Source organism: Leucoraja erinacea, chromosome 2, assembly GCF_028641065.1.
Source record: "Leucoraja erinacea ecotype New England chromosome 2, Leri_hhj_1, whole genome shotgun sequence".
In the NCBI taxonomy this organism is placed as follows: domain Eukaryota; kingdom Metazoa; phylum Chordata; class Chondrichthyes; order Rajiformes; family Rajidae; genus Leucoraja; species Leucoraja erinaceus.
Window position 1 is genome coordinate 62315380 of NC_073378.1, and position 20970 is coordinate 62336349.

The 20970-nt window shown below is 41.7% G+C and overlaps 1 protein-coding gene across 1 annotated transcript; it reads left to right on the forward strand.

The window, feature by feature from the left end:
- The first annotated feature begins 1216 nt into the window (after positions 1 to 1216).
- On the forward strand, positions 1217 to 19202 carry LOC129710635 (DOMON domain-containing protein FRRS1L). The gene is made up of 5 exons (XM_055657780.1): positions 1217 to 1579; positions 2772 to 2856; positions 5141 to 5279; positions 11991 to 12237; positions 18102 to 19202. Exons 1-5 carry the CDS (start codon positions 1255 to 1257, stop codon positions 18272 to 18274), a joined length of 969 nt encoding a protein of 322 aa, XP_055513755.1. The 5' UTR covers positions 1217 to 1254; the 3' UTR covers positions 18275 to 19202.
- Positions 19203 to 20970: the final 1768 nt, after the last annotated feature.

Consider the following 20970-nt stretch of genomic DNA (forward strand, 5'->3'; position numbering starts at 1 on the left):
TTTATCATCTTTATTTTTTTTGACTATCTTTCATTCATTTGTTCTATATCTCTCGTTTCCCTTTCACCTGACTCTCAGTCTGAAGAAGGGTCTCGACACGAAACGTCACCTATTCCTTTTCTCCACAGATGCTGTCTGACCTGCTGAGTTACTCCAGTTTTTTGTGTCCACCTGAAGTGGTCTGTTGTTTACTCGTCCCCCTGTACTAGCCGCTGACACCAACTCTAACTGACCTGCTTGGCGACCCATGAGAGAGAGAGGGGAAGGGGGGTAAAGAGGGGGGGTGGAGGGGGGGGGGGGGGGGGGGGGAAGGGGGAGAGGGAGAGAGAGAAGGGGGGGAGAGAGAGAGGGGGGGGGGGAGGGGAGGGGGAGAGCGAGGGGGGGGGAGAGAGAGGGGGGGAGAGAGGGACGGTGAGAGAGAGAGAGGGGGGAGAGAGAGGGGGAGGGAGGGGGTGGGGGGGGGGGGGGAGGGGAGAGGGGGGGAGGGAGAGGGGGGAGAGGGGGAAGAGAGAGGCGCGGCGCTGCAGGGGGTGAGGGGGGGTGGAGGGGGGGGGAGGGAGAGGGGGGGGGGGAGGGAGGGGGGGGGGGGGGGGGGGGGGGGGGGGGGGGGGGGGGGGGGGGGGGGGGGGGGGAGGGGGGGAGGGGGGGGGAGAGGGGGGGGGGGGGGGGGGGGGGGGGGGGGGGAGGGGGGGGAGAGGGAGGGGGGAGGGGGAGGGAGGGGGGGTGGAGGGGAGAGGGGGTGAGGGTGGAGGGAGAGGGGGGAAAGAGGGGGAGAGGGAGGGGGGGAGGGGGGGGAGGAGGGTGGAGGGAGGGTGGAGGGAGAGGGGGTGAGGGTGGAGGGAGAGGGGGGGGGAAGGAGGGGGGGGGAGGGGGGAAGGAAGGGAGGGGGGGAGGGGCGGGGGGGGGAGGGGGGGGTGGGGGGGGGGGGGGAGGAGGGGGGGAGGGAGGGAGAGGGGGGAAGAGAGAGAGAGGAGGGGGGAGGGAGAGGGGGGGGGGGGGGAGGGGGGTGGAGGGAGGGGGGGGGGGAAGGGGGGGGGGGGGGGAGGGAGGGAGTGTAGGGGAGGGGGGGGGGTGGGGGGGGGGGAGGGGGAGGGGGGGGGAGGGGGGGGAGGAGGGGGGGGGAGAGAGAGGAGAGGGGGGGGAGGGGGGCTACAGAGGGGGGGGGCAGGGTGGGCAGGGACCGCACTGACGGTGCTACAGGCTGGGCATGGGCACTACGCGTGCGCAGCCGGCTCCGGGCAGCGAGGACGAGCCATGGGGTGTTTAACAAGTCCGGGGCAAGAGTGTCTCTGCACGATGCTCACATCAACGTTGTCTGCGCCCAGCCTGCCCCGCCGTCCCTCCCTCCGCTGGATGCCCGGCGTTACCATGTTAGCGTTGATCGCGTGCCTGGTCGCCTGCGCTGCTGCGGGCGAGGATGCCGTCCCGGGGAGCGCGGTGGCGGGGGAGCAGGAGCTGGACGAGCCGGGCAGGGTGGCCTGGGAAGAGCTGGAGAAGAGCGGCGTCGCCGACAGGCACCAGGAGTCCTACAGCACGTTCGCGGCGGAATTGTTAGAGCCGCGCTACTGGGGGGATGAAGGTTGGTGCAGTCCTGTCATTGTAACGGAGAAGAGTAAGAAAGAATATATCATTCCCCGCGTCAATATTTGCAGTTGCCACTTGTGATCTGTGGACTTAATTGTTCTATTTCGGCAGATTTTAACTGGTGCCCTGTTTCAGCATCATGGGAAGTGACATTTGCATCCATCACAATGTATTACTGAACCAGCCGCTGTTCATCGATTGGGCGTTTTACCCCGAGGTTTCTGTCAAATTTTCATTTCGGTCACGTTAATCTTGTTAATTATCACTCGTATCCCGTGTTTCTCACTGTACCTTTCTAAACGTGGTGCTTGCTAAAGCATATTTGCGGGTTCACAGAATGAAAAGATGCGAAATAAGGAAAACATTCCAGTTGGTACCAGCAGTGGGGATGAGAATCATTGAAATTAAAAGGCCCTATTTCGTTCCCCACTTGTTCATTTATCGTTTGCTGGTCGTTACATTTGTATCAAGGAATTTCACGTATGGAAGCACGGGGTCGACCAATTGGCCCCTACTGTCTGCTCGGTTAATCAATAAGATCATTGATGATCTCTTCCCTCAGCACCACCTTCCTGTGCTAACCTCTTAGTTACGTTAATAAACAGAAATTCACCAATCCCTGGAGCATGTTGATCACTATAATTTTTGATGACATCTCTAAATACAAATTCAGCTGCCGTTGTGCTCTGCGCATTGTTGGGCATGTCATGTTTTATCATTATCATTATCCAAGTCATGTACATGGATAGCCTTTTGAGTGGAGTTAATCATATGTCTTTCCAGATCTGAACAATAAATCATGGAACCACCAGAAGCAACCATTTCTTGCTCATCCTGCCAATTGGTAGAAAATTGGAACATAGCATACAAAACGTTTAGTACCATTCATTAATGTCGCCTGTTAGGTTGAATTTCGTTTTCTAACTTCAAAGCAAAAGGGAAATGTTTGTTCAGCAATATATTATGATTACCAATTGAGCATTGATTTTTCACTAGGAAAGTCGTTTTCAAGGCAATTTTTTTATTGCAAGTGAATAAGTATACAATTATAATAACTTGTTTCATGACAGTGAGATGAAGTAAAAATAATTTATATTTCTCAGGCAAGAATTATACCTGTACCTAATATGTTATTGAATAACTCATATTTTATTGATCATCAAATTAGTGGTGATTTTGTGTTGTAGGTTATGCTTTCCCATCCCCTCCTCCTGTGGATCCTTTTGCAAAAATACGTATAGATGATTGTGGAAAGACTAAAGGCTGCTTTAGGTGGGTTCCAGAAGTGCATGTTAATTTTGTAAATGCTATCGGATTAAATAATGTCCGTCTTCGTCTCCCATTTTCATCCCCTTCTGAAATTACTGCACTGTCTTTTTATAATTCTGTTCCTTTTGCCTTGCTGCCATTCACAAATAAATGTGAAAATAAACGCACAAAAATCAGTTATACAGATAAAAGAAAAGGATACTGGGATGTTTCTGCTACGTATTCACCATAACAAAAGTTCCAAAATATGTTTTGTGACTATAGGTTGTAGCAACATTTATTTTGGTTCATACTAATGAAGCTAAAAACAGTGATTAGAAATCACCAATTTACACCAGTACTCAAATTAACTGTAATGAATTCCTTCAAACTACACAAATAACAGCTAAAAGTTTTCCCAGAGCTCTCTATGCCCTGCAGATTAGCAACATCTCAAAGCAAAAAAAACCACAGAATGTTGGAAAAACTCAGTGGATCAATCCCTTGAAAAAGGCCACTCATTCAGAATGCATTTTATTTAATTAATTCAACGCTCCATATTAGTTAAGCATTTATTATTTTTGCATCACATCACTTTACAGTAATCTTTTTTCCTTATTCCACACCATCTCCTTGAACCCATTTCAACCCCATTCTCTCTACATCTGCAAATATATGTTAATCAACAATAGGAGAGACCTTTTCACTCAGAGGGTGATAGACATATGGAATGAGCTGCCAGAGGGGGTAGTTGAGGCAGGTACAATAATAACAATTAAAATACATTTGGACAGGAACATGGATAGGAAAGAGAGGGATACTGGCCAAATGAGGCTAGCTTAGATGGAGTATCTTGGTCAGCCTGGCCAAGATGGGCTGAATAGCCTGTTTCCATGCTGGCCATGCTCTTATTTCAGTCCTGCTGTCAGGAAGAAGGTATAGGAATCTGAAACCAGTGACCACCAGGTTCAAGAATAGCATCTTCCCAACAAACATCAGGCTCTTGAACACTCCAAAACATTAACCTCAACTATGAACTAAAGACTGTCTTTGGTTGCGCGATAGAGTTTGTTTTTGCACTTGTATTAGGGTTATTCATTTATTGTTTTTCTGTTTATTACATATTATCCATGTGCATTGTATTTACAGTTCTGTTATGCTGCTGCAAGTAAAAATGTCACTGTTCCCTTCTCAGTACATTCGACAATTGGGAAAGGAATTTAATTTTTATTAACAGTTAAATTAAGTGAACTAAAAGAAGCAGAATATGAATTGGAATATAAAAGAATTCATAATGAGAATATGTTTGGAAAAGCAGTTGAAAATTAGCACCAGATTACTTGCTGCTCTTTGAAAATCTAATTGCACTGTGAAATGAGTCTCCAAATAACTGCACCTGGTAGGTCCTCAGATTTGGAGTTATGGCTGTGATCAATTTTATGTGGAAATCCGTTTGGGTGGAAAGTCTGAGGCAAAATAAAATTGATTGAGAAAACTTAATCATATTATAATTATGCACATTACTAGTTTACTCCTTAGCTGGTTTAGTTGAGTTCTCTGAGCACAAATCTGGCAGATTTTCGTTACAGCACCTAATAGCCAGTAATGCACTTTTGTTAAAATGCAGGGTTTCTTGTTTTTTTTAATGTCCTTAAATGTAAATAATTACACTCTGTGGTAGAAAAATAAACTTTGATTTAATTTCCACAACGTTGTTTAATTTAAAGTATAAATTAAATGCTTCTTTCATAAATTCCACTCATTCTGCTCTTGAGAAAAATAAGTTGGGATTCCCAAACTAGAGAGGAAAAAAAGTGATACATGTTGGAGAATCTGGATAATAGTTCATTTTTGTAAGAGTAATGATCTTTGCCCTAGTATCGCTAAATGCATGAAATCATCCTGTGCAATTTTACAGAAAGATAACATTTACATTTAGTTTCCCCATAGAGTTTTATAATATCCATTATAAAAAGTTAGTATTCATTTTTGCTGCCTAAGGAAATGTTTAAGTTATTAAAATAGTGTATTTTGAATAAAATTGGTCATACCCAGGTGTGCTGGTAAATAGGTGCTCAAGCTACACGAATCATTATTAGCACGTCATGAAATGTGAGGATGTGTTTAAAATATATAAATGTACCAAATATTCCAATTTATAAATTATATATTCCTTTTATCTCTATAAATGATTTTTCAAAAATCAGAGAAAAGTATATTATTTGTGTTGAGTCAAGAATCACAAAAATTGTCTCGGTTTAGTGAAAGTTATATTTTTCCACTGTCTATTCCTCTGTTCCTTTTGCAGGTATGGAAAACCTGGCTGTGATGCAGACACGTGTGATTATTTCCTCAGTTACCGCAGAATAGGTGCTGATGTTGAATTTGAGCTAAGTGCTGACACTGATGGCTGGGTTGCAGTTGGATTTTCATCTGACAAACTAATGGTAAACCACCAACTCACCTGCATATTTAATAGAAATGGATGTACTATGCGAAATAAATGTATAAACATGACTTTAGTTTCTCATTATTGATAAAGCAATGTAAATGGATGAGTTAATTCTACAGGTTTAAAACGATGTAATATAATCTTAATTTTATCTTTTCAAAAAGTAAACAGTTTGATTTAAGATCCCTGATAAATCAAAATAAGATCCTGAAATCAGAAAATCAGACAATGCATACTGAGTTCCTAACTGCATTATTTTCTGAAAGCAACTGGTTTCTATTACAAGGATATAAAGTGCAAGAGTATCTCAGTGGGTCAGGCAGCAGGCAGCATTGCTGGAGAACATGGAGAGTTTACAATTTGGGTTGAGACCTTTCTTCACACTGATTTGAGGGGGGTGGGGGGGAGTGGGGGGGGATGAAAGCTGGAAGAGAAGAGGTACAGGACAAATACTGGCAAATGATAGGTGGATACAGGTGAGGAGCATTTTGAATAGGGAGATGATTCATCAATAAATATGGTTCGGCTTGATGCTGATTGCTGTATTGCAATACACTTTGCTCACAACAACAAGGAATTTGTTATCCTGAATGTGTATACACATTCCTCAATGTGAATACATCCTATGAATGCCATCAGAATGAGGATGAATATTTAAATAGACTTGCTTTCATCTATTCCTTTATTCAAAACAATAATTATTGTAGTGTATATGTCATTGGGGATATGAATGCAGACATCTCAGATAGGAACTCATTGTTTGCCAATCATATGGCTCAGTTCTGTAAAGATAATAAATTAATATTGTCAAGCAAAGTGCTTTTACCTACAGATAGTTATACTTATATAAGTGAGGCCTGGCACACTACATCATGGCTGGACCACTGTATTAGCACAGCTGATGCACATGCCTCATTGGGGGTATGAGCATTTTGTACGGAGCAGCAATGACTGGTCATATACCTGTGGCTATGACAATAAACGTTGAACACCTTGTGGTTTCCAGAGATAGAAATAGCTTTAACACAGAACAACTGGACTGATCAACCCTCACAAAGGAAGACATCTTAGCCTAGTATGCCCATACAGATAAATCCTTAAGCAACAGCACAGGTTCACGAGATTGATCCCTGGGATGGCGGGACTGTCATATGAGGAAAGATTGAAAAGACTAGGCTTGTATTCATTGGAGTTTCAGTAGGATGAGGGGGGATCTTATAAAAACATATAATTTTGTAAAAGAACTGGACAAGCTAGAGGCAGGAAAAATGTTCCCAATGTTGGGCGAGTCCAGAACCAGGGGCCACAGTCTTAGAATAAAGGGGAGGCCATTTAAGACTGAGAGTTGTGAATTTGTGGAATTCCCTGCCACAAAGGGCAGCGGAAGCCAAATCATGGATGGATTTAAGAGAGAGTTAGATAGAGCTCCAGGGGCTAGTGGAATCAAGGGATATGGGGAGAAGGCAGGCACGGGTTATTAATTGGGGACGATCAGCCATGATCGCCATGAATGGCGGTGCTGGCTCGAAGGACCGAATGGCCTCCTCCTGCACCTATTTTCTATGGTTCTATGTTTAATATTCATCTAGCTAAAGATGTAATAATGTCTAGTAATGTTAATTGTAAGGATATGAAGCATAGGGAGATATCTGCTCCATGTATAATGATATAGTAAGCTCTTTATGTGTAGACAGTAAGCCCTACTGCAAGCATAAAAATAAGACACATAGCATCAGGCCGGGCTGGAATAAGTATGTAGCTGAGTTTCATGCTGAAGCCCGTGAAGCCACTAAATCATGGGCTATGGCAGGTAGACCCAGACAGGGGCTTGTGTTGAGTACAAGAAGCTCACTAATGCAAGATATAAGTATGCTGTTCGCTTCATCTGTAAAAATGAGCAAGCTATGAGGGCTGATTCCATGGCTAAGAAGCTGCTAATTAACAATGCTACTGATTTTTGGAAAGAAGTGAGAGCTCTTAACAGTTGCAAAACATCTCTACCATGCACTGTAGATGGAATCTCCGGAACAGCTAATATCGCGGAGTTATGGCAACAACATTATAGTAGTTTATTCAACTGTGTCCACGGTGATTTGCATAGGGTGGACAATATTGTGAGTAATGACTCAATGGTGATTATGTCACATGAGGTGTATCATCGCAGGATCATTTCATTCCAAAAAGGAAGAAAGATTCTAAGGGAAGTAGGAGGCAACTGTGGCTGACAAGAGAAGTTAGGGATAGAATAAAACTAAAAGAAAAGATGTATAACACAGCAAAGAGTAGCCGGAAGCCAGAGGATTGGGAAACTTTCATAGGACAACAAAAAGAAACAAAACTGGCAATACGGGCTGAAAAGATGAAGTACGAGAGGAAGCTGGCCAGGAATATAAAGTAGGACAGTGAAAGCTTCTTTAGATATGTTAAGGGAAAAAGAATAGCAAAGTCAAATGTGGGTCCCTTGAAGGCAGACACGGGTGAAATTATTATGGGGAACAAAGAAATGGCAGAAGAGTTGAACAGGTACTTCGGATCTGTCTTCACTAAGGAAGACACAAACAATCTCCCAGAAGTACTGGAGGACAGAGGATCTAAGGGGGTAGAGGAACTGAAATAAATTTTCATTAGGCGAGAAATAGTATTGGGTAGGCTAATGGGACTGAAGGATGATAAAGGATGGGCCTGATGGTCTGCATCCCAGAGTCCTCAGGGACGTGGCTCTGGAAATAGTGGACGCATTGGGGATCATTTTCCAATGTTCAATAGATTCAGGATCAGTCCTGTAGATTGGAGAATAGCAAATGTTATCCCACTTTTCAAGAAATGAGTGAGAGAGGAAACGGGGAATTACAGACCAGTTAGCCTGATTTCGGTGGTGCGAAAGATGCTGGAGTCAATTATTAAAGAGATAATAATGGGGCATTTGGATAGCAGTAAAAGGATTTGTCCAAGTCAACATGGATTTATGAAAGGAAAATCATGCTTGACTAATCTTCTGGAATATTTTGAGGATGTGACAAGTAAAATGGATGAAGGGGAACCATGGATGTAGTGTATCTAGACATTCAGAAAGCCTTTGATAAGGTCCCGCGCGGGAAACTGGTGACTAAAATTAGAGCACATGGTATTGGGGGTAGGGTGTTGTCGTGGATAGAAAATTAGGTGGCAGACAGGAAGCAAAGAGTAGGAGTGAATGGGTCCTTTTCAGAATGGCAGGCAGTAGCGAGTGGAGTGCCACAAGGCTCGGTGTTGGGGCTGCAACTGTTTACCATATATATTAATGATTTGGAAGAGGGAATTTGGAACAACACCAGTAAGTTTGCAGATGACACAAAGCTGGGTGGCAGTGAACTGTGAAGAGGATGTTAGGAGGTTGCAGGGTGACCTGGACAGGTTGAGTGAGTGGGAAAATGCGTGGCAGATGCAGTATAATATAGATAAATGTGAGGTTATCCACATTGGCGGCAAAAACAAGGGGGCAGATTATTGTCTCAATGGGGTTAGGTTAGGTAAGGGGGAGGTACAGAGACCTGGGTGTCCTTGTACACAAGTCACTGAAAGTTGGCTTACAGGCACAGCAGGCGGTGAAGAAAGCTAATGGTATGTTGACCTATATAACAAGAGGATTTCAGTATAGGAATAAGGAGGTTCTTCTGCTGTTCTATAGGGCTCTGGTAAGACCACATCTGGAGTATTGTGTACAGTTTTGGTCTCCTAATTTGAGAAGGACATCCTTGTGATTGAGGCAGTGCAGCGTAGGTTCATGAGATTGATTCCTGGGATGGTGGGACTGTCATATGAGTCAAATTGAAAAGACTAGGCTTGTATCCACTGGAGTTTAGAAGGATGAGGGGGATCTTATAGAAATATAAAATTATAAAAGGACTGAACAAACTAGATGCAGGAAAAATGTTCCCAATGTTGGACAAGTACAGAACCAGGGGGCACAGTCCTGGAATAAAGGGGAGGCCATTTAAGACTGAGGTGAGAAAAAACTTTTTCACCCAGAGAGTTGTGAATTTGTGGAATTCCCTGCCACAGAGGGCAGTGGAGGCAAAATCACTGGGTGGATTTAAGAGAGAGTTAGATAGAGCTCTTGGGGCTAGTGGAATCAAGGGATATGGGGGGAAAGCAGGCACGGGTTATTGATTGGGGACGATCAGCCATGATCACAATGTATGGTGGTGCTGGCGCAAAGGGCCAAATGGCCTCCTCCTGCACCTATTTTCTATGTTTCTATGCCATCACCATGCTGTCCAACAAGAAAGCAAGTGGCTTGGATCATATTTCTGCTGAAAATCTTAAGTATACGAGTATGAGGATAGCTCCTCTCCTTGCTATTTGTTTTACTGGGTTTATGCTTCCTGGCTTGTTACCAGACTCAATGTTATATGTTCTGCTAGTGCCGGTCATTAAGGACAAAGCTGGTAAAGTAGGCAGCCTAAATAATTACAGGCCCATAGCTTTAGCCAGCATATTGTCAAAAGTTTTAGAAATAGTTCTGCTGGATAGAGTAAATTAGTTTGTTAACTCCACGGATAACCAGTTTGGCTTTAAAGCTAAACATGGCACTGACTTGTGCATATATGCCCTAAAGGAGATTGTAAACAAATATAGAGGCAAAAACTCTTCAATTATTATGTGCTTTATTGATGCTTCCAAAGCCTTTGATCGTGTTAATCATAGAAAGCTGTTTGTTAAAATGAGTCATAGAGGGGTGCCTAAATATATTGTGAGAATTCTGGCTTACTGGTATGCCCACCAGACTATGCAAATAAAATAGAGCAATAGGGTCTCAGCCCCATTTGGGGTTAGCAATGGTGTTAGACAAGGGGGAATTTTGTCCCCAGTCATTTTTAATCTTTATATTGATGATCTGTTCAAACAATCGAAGCATGTAATACTGGGTGATTGATTGGTAATATTTTAGTGAACCATATTATGTATGCAGATGACCTTGTAGTATTTAGTCCATCTAGCGCTGGTCTCCAGCAGCTCCTTACTATATGTTCTGTGTATGGTGTGGAACATGATATTAAATATAATGGTTGTAAGAGTGCTGTTACGATCTGTAGAACCAAAGAGGATAAATGTCTAACATTTCCTGATTTTAAATTGTCTGACAATAATCTTAGTGTCTGTAATAAGGTAAAATATCTTGGGCATTTTATTACAGAACAAATGACAGATGATGAGGATATTTATAGGCAACGACGTATGCTGTATGTACAGGCGAATATTCTCTTGCATAAGTTTGGTGTGTTTACAGATGTCGCTGTTTAGAGCATATTGCACACCACTCTATACTGCGGGCCTGTGGTCAAACTACAGAAAGACAAGTTTGCAGAGACTAAAGGTGGCCTATAATGATGCCATGAGTACACTGCTAAGGAAACCTAGATGGTGTAGTGCTAGTGACATGTTTGTGGCTGCAGGAGTCAGCTATCCTAAGAAATCATATGTATAAATTCATTTGCAGGATAAATGACTCTAAAAATGTAATTATCGTGGCCTTGTCAAACATAAGGTTTAGCACTACACGCTACGAATCCCAGTTGTGGCGACACTGGTATCGCGGTCTTGTTGTAGGACACTGACTTTTCTTTTTTATTCTGAATTTTAAATCATGTATTGTGTTTTTTTAAATATATAATTTATGATGCTTTTATAAGTGATATACTAAGATTTTTAATGTATTTTATGATGTTTTTATATGCAATGTATTTTTATGTTATGTTGTCCCTTGTCTGGACCTTGAGTCCGAAATAAAGATTATTATTATTATTATTAAATAAAGGCCAGAGATGAAAAGATAAGGATCAAATATTTCTTTACAACCAATATCTATTTTCAGAGAACTCTGCACTTGAACTCCAAAGACCCTCTATTCATCAACGTTTCTCAGTGCCGTGCCTTACCTTACGCACATGTCCTACCCCTATTTAACTTCCCAAAATGCATCACCACACACTCCTTGAGATTAAATGCCCAACTTTCCATCTGATCTATATTCTGCTGTGGCCTTAGACAACCCTCCTTGCTATCCATTACATCACATACTTATTAATTGTTTCTCCTACATTCACATTCGTCATTAATATATATCACAAACAACAAGGGTTCCAGCATGAATTCTTGCAGTACACCGCTGGTCACAGATTTCCAATCAGATTTGCCTCCTTCCACCACTGCTCTCCGCCTCTTATCATCAAGCCAGTTTTGGATCCAATGATCCCATGGGTCTTAACCTTCCTGGCCAACGTACCATGCGGGATCTTGCCAAATGCCTTGCTCAAGTTTATGTTGACAACACCAACTGCACTACCTTCATTAAACTAGTGAGGCAGGATTTTCCTGCATAAAGGCATGCTGATTATTCAATATTCCTATTCCTTAAGATTTCCTCCAATTTCCCTACCACTCTCACAAGGCTCATTGGCCTGTAGTTTGCTGGGTTTTCTCTACTGCCCTTTTTTAATATAGCATATCCTCCAGCGTTCTGGCATCTCTTATCTCCATTCTTTGCATTCTTATTAAAGCCATCACAGCCCAAGTTGTGTTACATTTCAACTTACAAAATTGTGCCTACTTTGATGTGAACATTACTGATGTTTCAATCAACATCATACAGATAGATCTAATGCTGAATTTACAGTGGTAGTATCTCTACTAAGTTTAATGCAAATATTTTTCTTTTTTCTTTTAGGGAGGTGATGATGTAATGGCCTGTGTGCATGATGACAATGGCAGAGTTCGAATCCAGCACTTTTATAATGTTGGTCAGTGGGCAAAAGAAATAAAAAGAAACCCAGCCAGGGATGAAGAAGGTATTTTTGAGGACAATCGAGTGACTTGTCGATTTAAACGACCAGTGTATGTTCCCAGAGATGAAACTATTATTGACCTTCACTTGAGCTGGTATTATTTATTTGCATGGGGTCCTGCCATACAAGGTATGTCAACATTTTAAATGCTGTAGGAATGTTTTAATAAATGATTTAAAACAATGATTCTATAGTGTCTTAATATTTTTACGTTATAGCTAAAAGTACATTGAATTCATTTTATAGCATGTAAGCTGCTGAAATCATTTTAAAGGGATTTAGATTTTATTATCCATTCAAATATAACAAATGGCAACTATTTTTGTTAATAGCAATGATGACTGCGTTGGTATTTGTCCTAATGATCTTGCTGTTTCCAACTGTAACTCTACATAACTGCATTAATTACTCTTCAATTTGTTTTACATTTTTTAATGTTGTCACTCTTTCATGCAGTACTGCTTATAAAAATAATTTCAACAGTGGCATAGTATGCATTACCAGTTAGACACTAATGCTTCTATAATATAATATCAGTATCAGCTGTTACTAAGTGGCTATTTCAATAACACAAGAAATAGAAACATGAGTAGGACATTCAATGAGATCATCATTTAGCTTCTACCTCAACTCCCCTTTCTGGCTACATCCTTTCAAGGGACTTGAATATAAAAATCATTGTCAGCACTAAACACTCTCAGCTATTTTAATACAAAATGGTATATTTATAAATCGAATTTTCATATTTTTACCAATAGACTGATTATTATTTCCTGTGTGACAATGTTTAGAAGTGCAAGTTAAGATTGGAATAGGAAGATAGGTCAGGTGAATGTGAGACTGAGTAGACAGGGATTTAGATTATTGAACCATTGGGATCTCTTGTGGGGCAAAGGTGAACTGTAAACTGTAAAAGGCAAAGGGACGGGTTGCTTCTGAATTGGAGGGGAACCAATGTCCTGGAGGGTGCTCAGAAGTGTTTACACTTGATTGGCAGGGGGAAGAGATCCAATATGGTAGTGAGGCAGGTGGGAGTACATGAGGCAATGACAGCAAGTTCAATATGCAGGAGCATAGTTGGGAGAATGAAAAGGTTGGCATAACAGATGGGTAGTTGCTATATTTATTAAAGGAAATATCACAGCAGTAGTACAAAATTACATTATTGAAGGTCGTTTAGGCTTTAGATGGAGTTGAGAAATAGAAACGGGATGATCACCATGTGAGGGTTGTACTACAGTCCCCCAAATAGTCAATGGGGATTAGAGGAACAAATATGTTAGGAGATTGCAGACAGCTGCAAGAAGGGTATTCAAGAAGGAACTGCAGATGCTGGACAATCGAAGGTACACAAAAATGCTGTAGAAACTCAGCGGGTGCAGCAGCATCTATGGAGCGAAGGAAATAGGTAAAGTTTCGGGCCGAAACCCTTCTTCAGACTGATAGGGGGTGGCAGGGAGAAGGAAGGGAAAAAAAGAGGAGGAGGAGCCCGAGGGCTGGGGGATGGGGGTGTAAGGCTGCAAGAGGGGTGTCATGGTTGGGGATTTTAACATTCCCAATATAGACTGGGGCTGCCATAGTGCTAAGGGCTCAGATCGGGTGGAATTAGTCAAATGTGTTCATAAACGTTTCCTCATGCAACATTTAGAAGGCCCGACAAGGGAAAAGAAGAGGTTTGACCTACTCTTCAGGAATCGGGCAGAGCATTGCTGAAATGTCAGTGGCCAGTCTTTTGGGACCAGGAACCCTAGTGGCGGCACAGTGGCATAGCGGTAGAGTTGCTGCCTTTCATTGCCTGTGACCCGGGTTCGAACCTGACTACGAGTGCTGTCTGTACGTAGTTTGTACATTCTCTCTGTTATCGCATGGGTTTCCTCCAAAGATGTACAGGGTTCCAGGTTAATTAGCTTCGGTGAAAATTGTAAATTGTCATTAGTGTGTAGGATAGTGTTAGTATACAGGGTGATTGTTGGTCGGTGTGGACTTGGTCTGCAGAAGGTCTGTTTCCATGCTATTTCTCTAAAGTTTAAAGTTCAATAGGTTTAAAATAATTATTGATAAGAAAGGGCTGGTTTACAAGTTAAACTTTCTAAATTGGGGCAACTTGGATGGTATTTGACAGGAATTTGAAAAAGTTGATTCGAGTAAGTTGTTTGAGGGAATGGTAAGTTAGCTTTCATTGTAAAAGGATTTGAGTATAGGAGCAGGGAGGTTCTACTGCAGTTGTACAGGGTCTTGGTGAGACCACACCTGGAGTATTGCGTACAGTTTTGGTCTCCAAATCTGAGGAAGGACATTATTGCCATAGAGGGAGTGCAGAGAAGGTTCACCAGACTGATTCCTGGGATGGCAGGACTGTCTTATGAAGAAAGACTGGATAGACTTGGTTTATACTCTCTAGAATTTAGGAGATTGAGAGGGGATCTTATAGAAACTTACAAAATTCTTAAGGGGTTGAACAGGCTAGATGCAGGAAGATTGTTCCCGATGTTGGGGAAGTCCAAGACAAGGGGTCACAGCTTAAGGATAAGGGGGGGAAATCCTTTAAAACCGAGTTGAGAAGAACTTTTTTCACACAGAGAGTGGTAAATCTCTGAAACTCTCTGCCACAGAGGGTAGTTGAGGCCAGTTCATTGGCTATATTTAAGAGGGAGTTAGATGTGGCCCTTGTGGCTAAGGGAATCAGGGGGTATGGAGAGAAGGCAGGTACGGGATACTGAGTTGGATGATCAGCCATGATCATATTGAAAGGCGGTGCAGGCTCGAAGGGCCGAATGGCCTACTCCTGCACCTAATTTCTATGTTTCTATGAAAAGGGATGTCTCGAAAATGAGATTCAAGGAACCCTGGATGATGTGAGAAATTGAGGCTTTTGTCAGGAAAAAGGAGACATGGGTTGGGTACAGGCAGCTGATGTCAAGTTTATTCCTGGAGAAGGAATTAAGAACATCAGGAGGGCAAAAAGGGCATGAGATAGGCTGATAAGATCAAGGAGAATCTAAAGAGGTTGTATATTAAGGGAAAAGTGTAACTCGAGATACATTGGGCCTCTCAGAAAACAAAGAGATCATTTATGTGTGCAGATGGGCAAGGTTTCTTCTCTGTTTCTTCTCAATATTTCTTCTCTGCTTTCACTGCGGAAAAGGACATGAAGATTAGGAAAGTTAATAGATGTCTTGAGTACCAGCCATATTACAGTCATGGAGGTGAAGGTAGATAATTCACGTAGGCTTAACCAGATATATCCAAAGACATTGAGGGAAGCTAGAGAAGAAATTGCAGGAACCCTGATAGAGATATATGAATCATCGTTAGACATGGGCGAAGTGTCAGAGGACTGGAGGCTGGCTAATGTTGTTCCCAGCTATTTAAGAAGGTCTGCAAAGAACACCTAGGGACTATAGACCAGTAAGCCTAACATCTGAGGTAGGAAAGTTACTAGAATAAGCTTGATATGCATTTGGAAAGGTTGATTCGGGAATGTTTTGTCCATGACATTTGACATCTATTGCATCCGCTGTGCCAGGTGTCAACCTCTCTACATCGGTGAGACCAAGCGCAGGCTTGCCGATCGCTTCGCCCAACACCTCCGCTCAGTTCGCACTAACCAACCTGATCTCCCGGTGGCTCAGCACTTCAACTCCCCCTCCTATTACAAATCTGGCGTTTCTTTCCTGGGCCTCCTCCATTACCAGAGTGAGGCCCAGCGCAAATTGGAGGAACAACACCTCATATTTCGCTTGGGTTGTTTACACCCCAGCGGTATAAACATTGACTTCTCCAATTTCCGATAGTCCTTGCTTTCTCCCTTCTTTCCCTCCCCTTTCCCAGCTCTCCCACAAGCCTACTGTCTCCGCCTCTCTTCTTCCCCCCCCTTCCCGACATCACTCTGAAGAGGGTCTCGATCCGAAACGTCGCCTATTCCTTCTCTCCATAGATGCTGCCTCACCCGCTGAGTTTCTCCAGCATTTTTGTCTAACTGCAGGAGGGGAGGCGCCGTTGTGTATGGCTGCCCTGCCTACAGTCCGTCGTTTCACCCTTTTAAATATGTTTTAGCGTGTTCAAAAGTTTTGTTGGAGGTCTTCTAGTTCTTTTATGTGGGGAGTGGGGGATGGGGAGGGGGACTGTTTTTCTCAGTCCGTACCTGGTCGGAGATGTGTCTTTGCTCCGAGCTGCATCTTCGCCCTCTGCTCACGGCCTACCACCTGGACTGGCACGGCATTTCCTGCCGGGACTGGCCAGAACTTCAGCTTTGGTGGCAGCGCACAGCGCTGAAGCACCATCGCGTAGCAGGCGATGCCTTACCGAGGGTCGCCGTGTGGTAAGCTCCGGAGTGCTGAGACCGCCGAATCCAACATCGCGGAGCTGTGGTTGCGGAGCGTCCAGCTGTGGGCGGCGCTGACTTTAACATCGCGGAGCCTGGGATCCTTCGCCGAGGTCGCCAGTGTGAATCTCCACCCAGCGCGGCCTGTGGACCTCCGGTAGGAAGCGGCCGATTCAGAACTCCAATGCCGCTGAGAGTGTTCTCTCCGAAGCTGGAGCTCTATCATCACGGCGAGAGTGTCTGAAACATCGGCCCATGCTGTGGCGACTGCAGAGGCCCCGACCACGGGTGAACATAGTGGAAGAGGACTGAACTTTTTACTGCCTTCCCTCACAGTGGAAAATGTTGATTCTACTGCGGGAGGGACGTTCATTTTAAATTCTATAGTGTGTTGTGTCTTTTCTTTTTTATTTTGCATGGTTGTATGGAAACCCAAATTCTTCTATGTACAACACTTTGGTTTCAACGCGAGTTGATTTAAATGTGCTATATAAATAAAAATGTCTTACTTACTTATCTTCCTTTTTAGTTAGTCATATTAGTTTTGCTTGCCCACAGTATAATCATAATGAAAAATAATCACACAAAATTAGCACCAACTTGTATTAGCGACAAGCCCATATTACCATAGTTTAAAACCATAGTTAAGTACTGATAAATTACTAATCTTCAAAAAGTAACGAACAGTAGCATTACGTCATCACGTAAATAATTTCATAATAAATTCATTTCTGCATTGCTTTCAGATTATTAATATCTATTATAATCAAATGGTCTCAACTAATCAATTGAACATTTCTGACAAGGGCATTAGTTGTTTAAGGGAAATATTGAGGGCATAAGGCCAGTATTGGGCAACCCTATAACATTTAGTCATTATATCCTACTTTCCTTATCAAAACACTCAAAAAACAAAAAGAAAAACAGTCAACAATCTGATGAAGGTGCTTGGACCTGAAACATGAATTATTTTACAAAGAATAAAGTCCTAGAGGAACTCAGCAGGCCAGGCAATGTCTGTGGAGAGAATGACCAGCCAATATTTCAGGTCAGGAGTTGCCTTCAGACTGAAGAAGGGTTCCAGCCCGTTTGAAGAAGGGTTTTGGCCCGAAATGTTGTCTATTTCCTTCGCTCCATAGATGCTGCAGCACCCGCTGAGTTTCTCCAGCATTTTTGTGTACCTTCCAACCCAGCAACGTCGTCGGTCAGTTTCCAGTTCTTATTGCACAATATATCAGCACCTGCACTCTCTTGTATCTACATTAATTATATTATCTTTCTACAGTTATTACCTGGCATGCTGAACCATGCCAGCATTTTCTGCTTTAATAGAAATTGTTATCTGAGTGATTGAAAAAAAATCTCATGGCATGTGGATGTTGCTGGCAAGTCCAGTATTTGTTATTCACTGAATAGAGTGGACATTTTACAATAATAGAGTGGGCACTTTACTATGAGTCTGGAGAAACACTTCATTATCTTGGTTTTTTTTTAATTCATGATTGATCAGAATGACAGAGAGTGTAAAATTAATTCAAATTCTTTGGAGAGACAATATCAAATGTAGTTACCTGATGATACCCTTGAATGTAACTAAATGCATTTATAACATGATGTGCAGTTCTATCCCATTTTTTAATTGTTTCCTTTCTGCATTTTGACCTGAAAGGTTCAATTACTCGACATGACATTGACTCTCCACCAGTATCTGAAGATGTTGTCAGCATCTACAAGTATGAAGATGTGTTCATGCCTTCTGCAGCTTTTCAAACCTTCTCTTCACCCTTCTGCCTGCTTTTAATTGTTGCTCTGACTTTCTACATATTAATGGGGACTCCTTAATGAAATCGTCGCAGAAAAATATTGATATAAAAATACATTTGATCATGAAATTAATGCAATTTGTTTTCAGAATAGATTTAGCATTGGAGCCTCGTGAATGTATGATATGACAATATATTGGAATAATAATCAGGAATTGGTCAAATAAAAGCTATTTGTGAAAAGTAGGAATTATAGTTTCAAATCCATGGTTCACTGGTTGATCGGTGCGGCTTAGGGAGTCCCTATTTGGACAGAATATGAGGGCACCCTTGCCTATCACTGTCATCATGTGCTGCATGTGCCAAGGAATGCATACCTGAAAGACTGACTGTTACTGTGAACGTGATTTCCTAGCTATCATGCTAAGTAATTGCTAATTTAATTGTTGTATTTATACTTTGTAGGATATTTTTGTTTTACAAGGTTTGTTGAAAACTTATTGTACCAGATGTTGTCATTTTAATCACTGAGTTGTGCCCAAAATGTAAGAATGTTTGTACAAAATAAGTTTTATTAATTTTGTGTAAATAACTAAAAGTATTTTATCACTATTTATTTGTAGAGAATTCAAATTGCAGTAAACTATAGTCCAAGCTTTTAGCTTATGTAAAGGATAAAATAGCCGGCAGAACAATTGTAAAAGAAAATCCAGAACCAATTGAATATTTCTATAATGAAATATTTACGTTAATCTAATCATCAATCGAATCACAATCATAATGTTATTGTTTCTCTGGGGATTTTCCCCAACGGTTCTCATTAGAATGATTCAACTGATGTCATTATAAAATCTAAGAATATTACACTTTTGAGTGAGACAAAAATCAGTAGCAGTATTGAAATGTAATAATTCTTGCTGTGGAATCTATACCCAGAGTCTAGTGTTTAGGTCCCAGAACAACAAAGGATGTCATATCTTTGTCCAAAATCACAAAATTTTAGCCATTTTGAAAAGCATTAGAGAAACGATGGGAATTTTGCATATCAAGACACAAAGAGGACAGAGAAAATCTGTAAATGATACAGATCACATGAGACATTAAATGTTATTCTTCCATATCTAAAACTTAATGTCATACTTGATCTAAATCGTCTTAAGTTTTTTACATTTCTACTTCACTGCAATTTTATCAATATCATATCGATAATGCATGATAATGCTGTTTGCATCCCAGATTTTGGGAAGAGTAAAAGTCATTTGGTCCTTGTACCTGGGATCTTTGGGCACATACATGGGAACCCCCTCATAATATGCTCTTGATGCTTTGCTGCAAAATCCATACTTTTCATTTAGAAATCCGTCCATGCTTTCTTGGAACCTTAATTGAATGAACACTCATGTTAGGTATCTAGTTACTCTTCATCACGAAAGTTCAAAATGAAAAGTAACTGTGTGAAGGATTATATCTAGGTGAGGGATGTCAATATATTAATCCTTTAATTTCCTGGCAAAGGTCATTCTTTTTTAATAAATTGATGAATGTAATCATCTGCTTATTGATGGCCTTTCAGTCCAGCTATCCTTGATCTACGTATTTCATTGAAAGCTTGTGCCCACATCAGATGTATAATTTCCTGTGTGAGTCGTTTTTATTTCAGTCTTTAATTTTAATGTTTTATTGATTATCTGTGGCTATGTATCCACTAGCTATTTTGAGGATTGATAATTTAATTGATTACTTAGATTGTTTTTTCACTTCAATGAATTTTCAATGTTAGTGGTATCCAAAGTGTTGGAATAAACCAGCAGTATCCGTGGAAAGAGAAATAGTTAACTTTTCAGGTCTGGGACTCTTCATCAGAAGAGAGAAAACATAGCAGCAGAGAATGTAGGTGAAGGATGGATAGGACAAATGGAATAGCTCTAATAGAATAAATCAAGATATTGGACAAATTAAGATTAGATTAAGTTGCTTTGTACTATATTTTGGCAGTATTGAGGCTGTTGATCTTGCCTAGCCTGCCTCACTATTAAAAAAATAAAAGAAGTCCAATGATGACTTTAATAAAATGCTTAGTTTATGCTGCTTCTTGGTTCAGAATAAAAACATGTCATGTACGATGAGATGACTACAATGAACCCGGAATTTCAAACCTTAAATGAAATGTGATGTTGTAGGTTTAGTAAAAAAAAAAAAGTGTCAGCTTTAAGAAGCTGAAATCGAACAAGGCCGTTGATGAATATAAAGGAAGCAGGAAAGAAAGAAGAAATAAGGAAGATATTAAGTGGCAAATTAAATGTTCTTGGCAAGTAGGATTTAGGAAAACCCCAAGACATTTTATACATTTAATATAAACAAACGAATAGCTAGAGAATGGGCAGGTCCAATCAAGGACAAAAGAGAGAATTTATTATTGGAACCAGAGGAAGTGGTAGAGGTATTAAATGAGTATTTTGCACCAAGGAGAAGGGCATGGATGATGTGAGGTAGGGGAAGGATATGTTGTTATTATTAAGGAGTTGGTGATGGGTCTCTTGAGTGGGTAGGTCCCCATGACCCTATGGAATCTATCCCTGGATACTGAGTTAGGCAAGGCTGGAGATTTCTAGTGTTTTGGCCAAGATCTTTCGGCACAGGCGATGTCCCTGAAGATCGCTAAATTTATGAGTCGTCTTTAAATACAGGAGAGGTGCCGGAAGACTGGTGGGTGGCAAATGTTGTGCCTTTATTCAAGAAAGGCTGCAGGGAAAATGCTGGGAACAATAGGCCAGT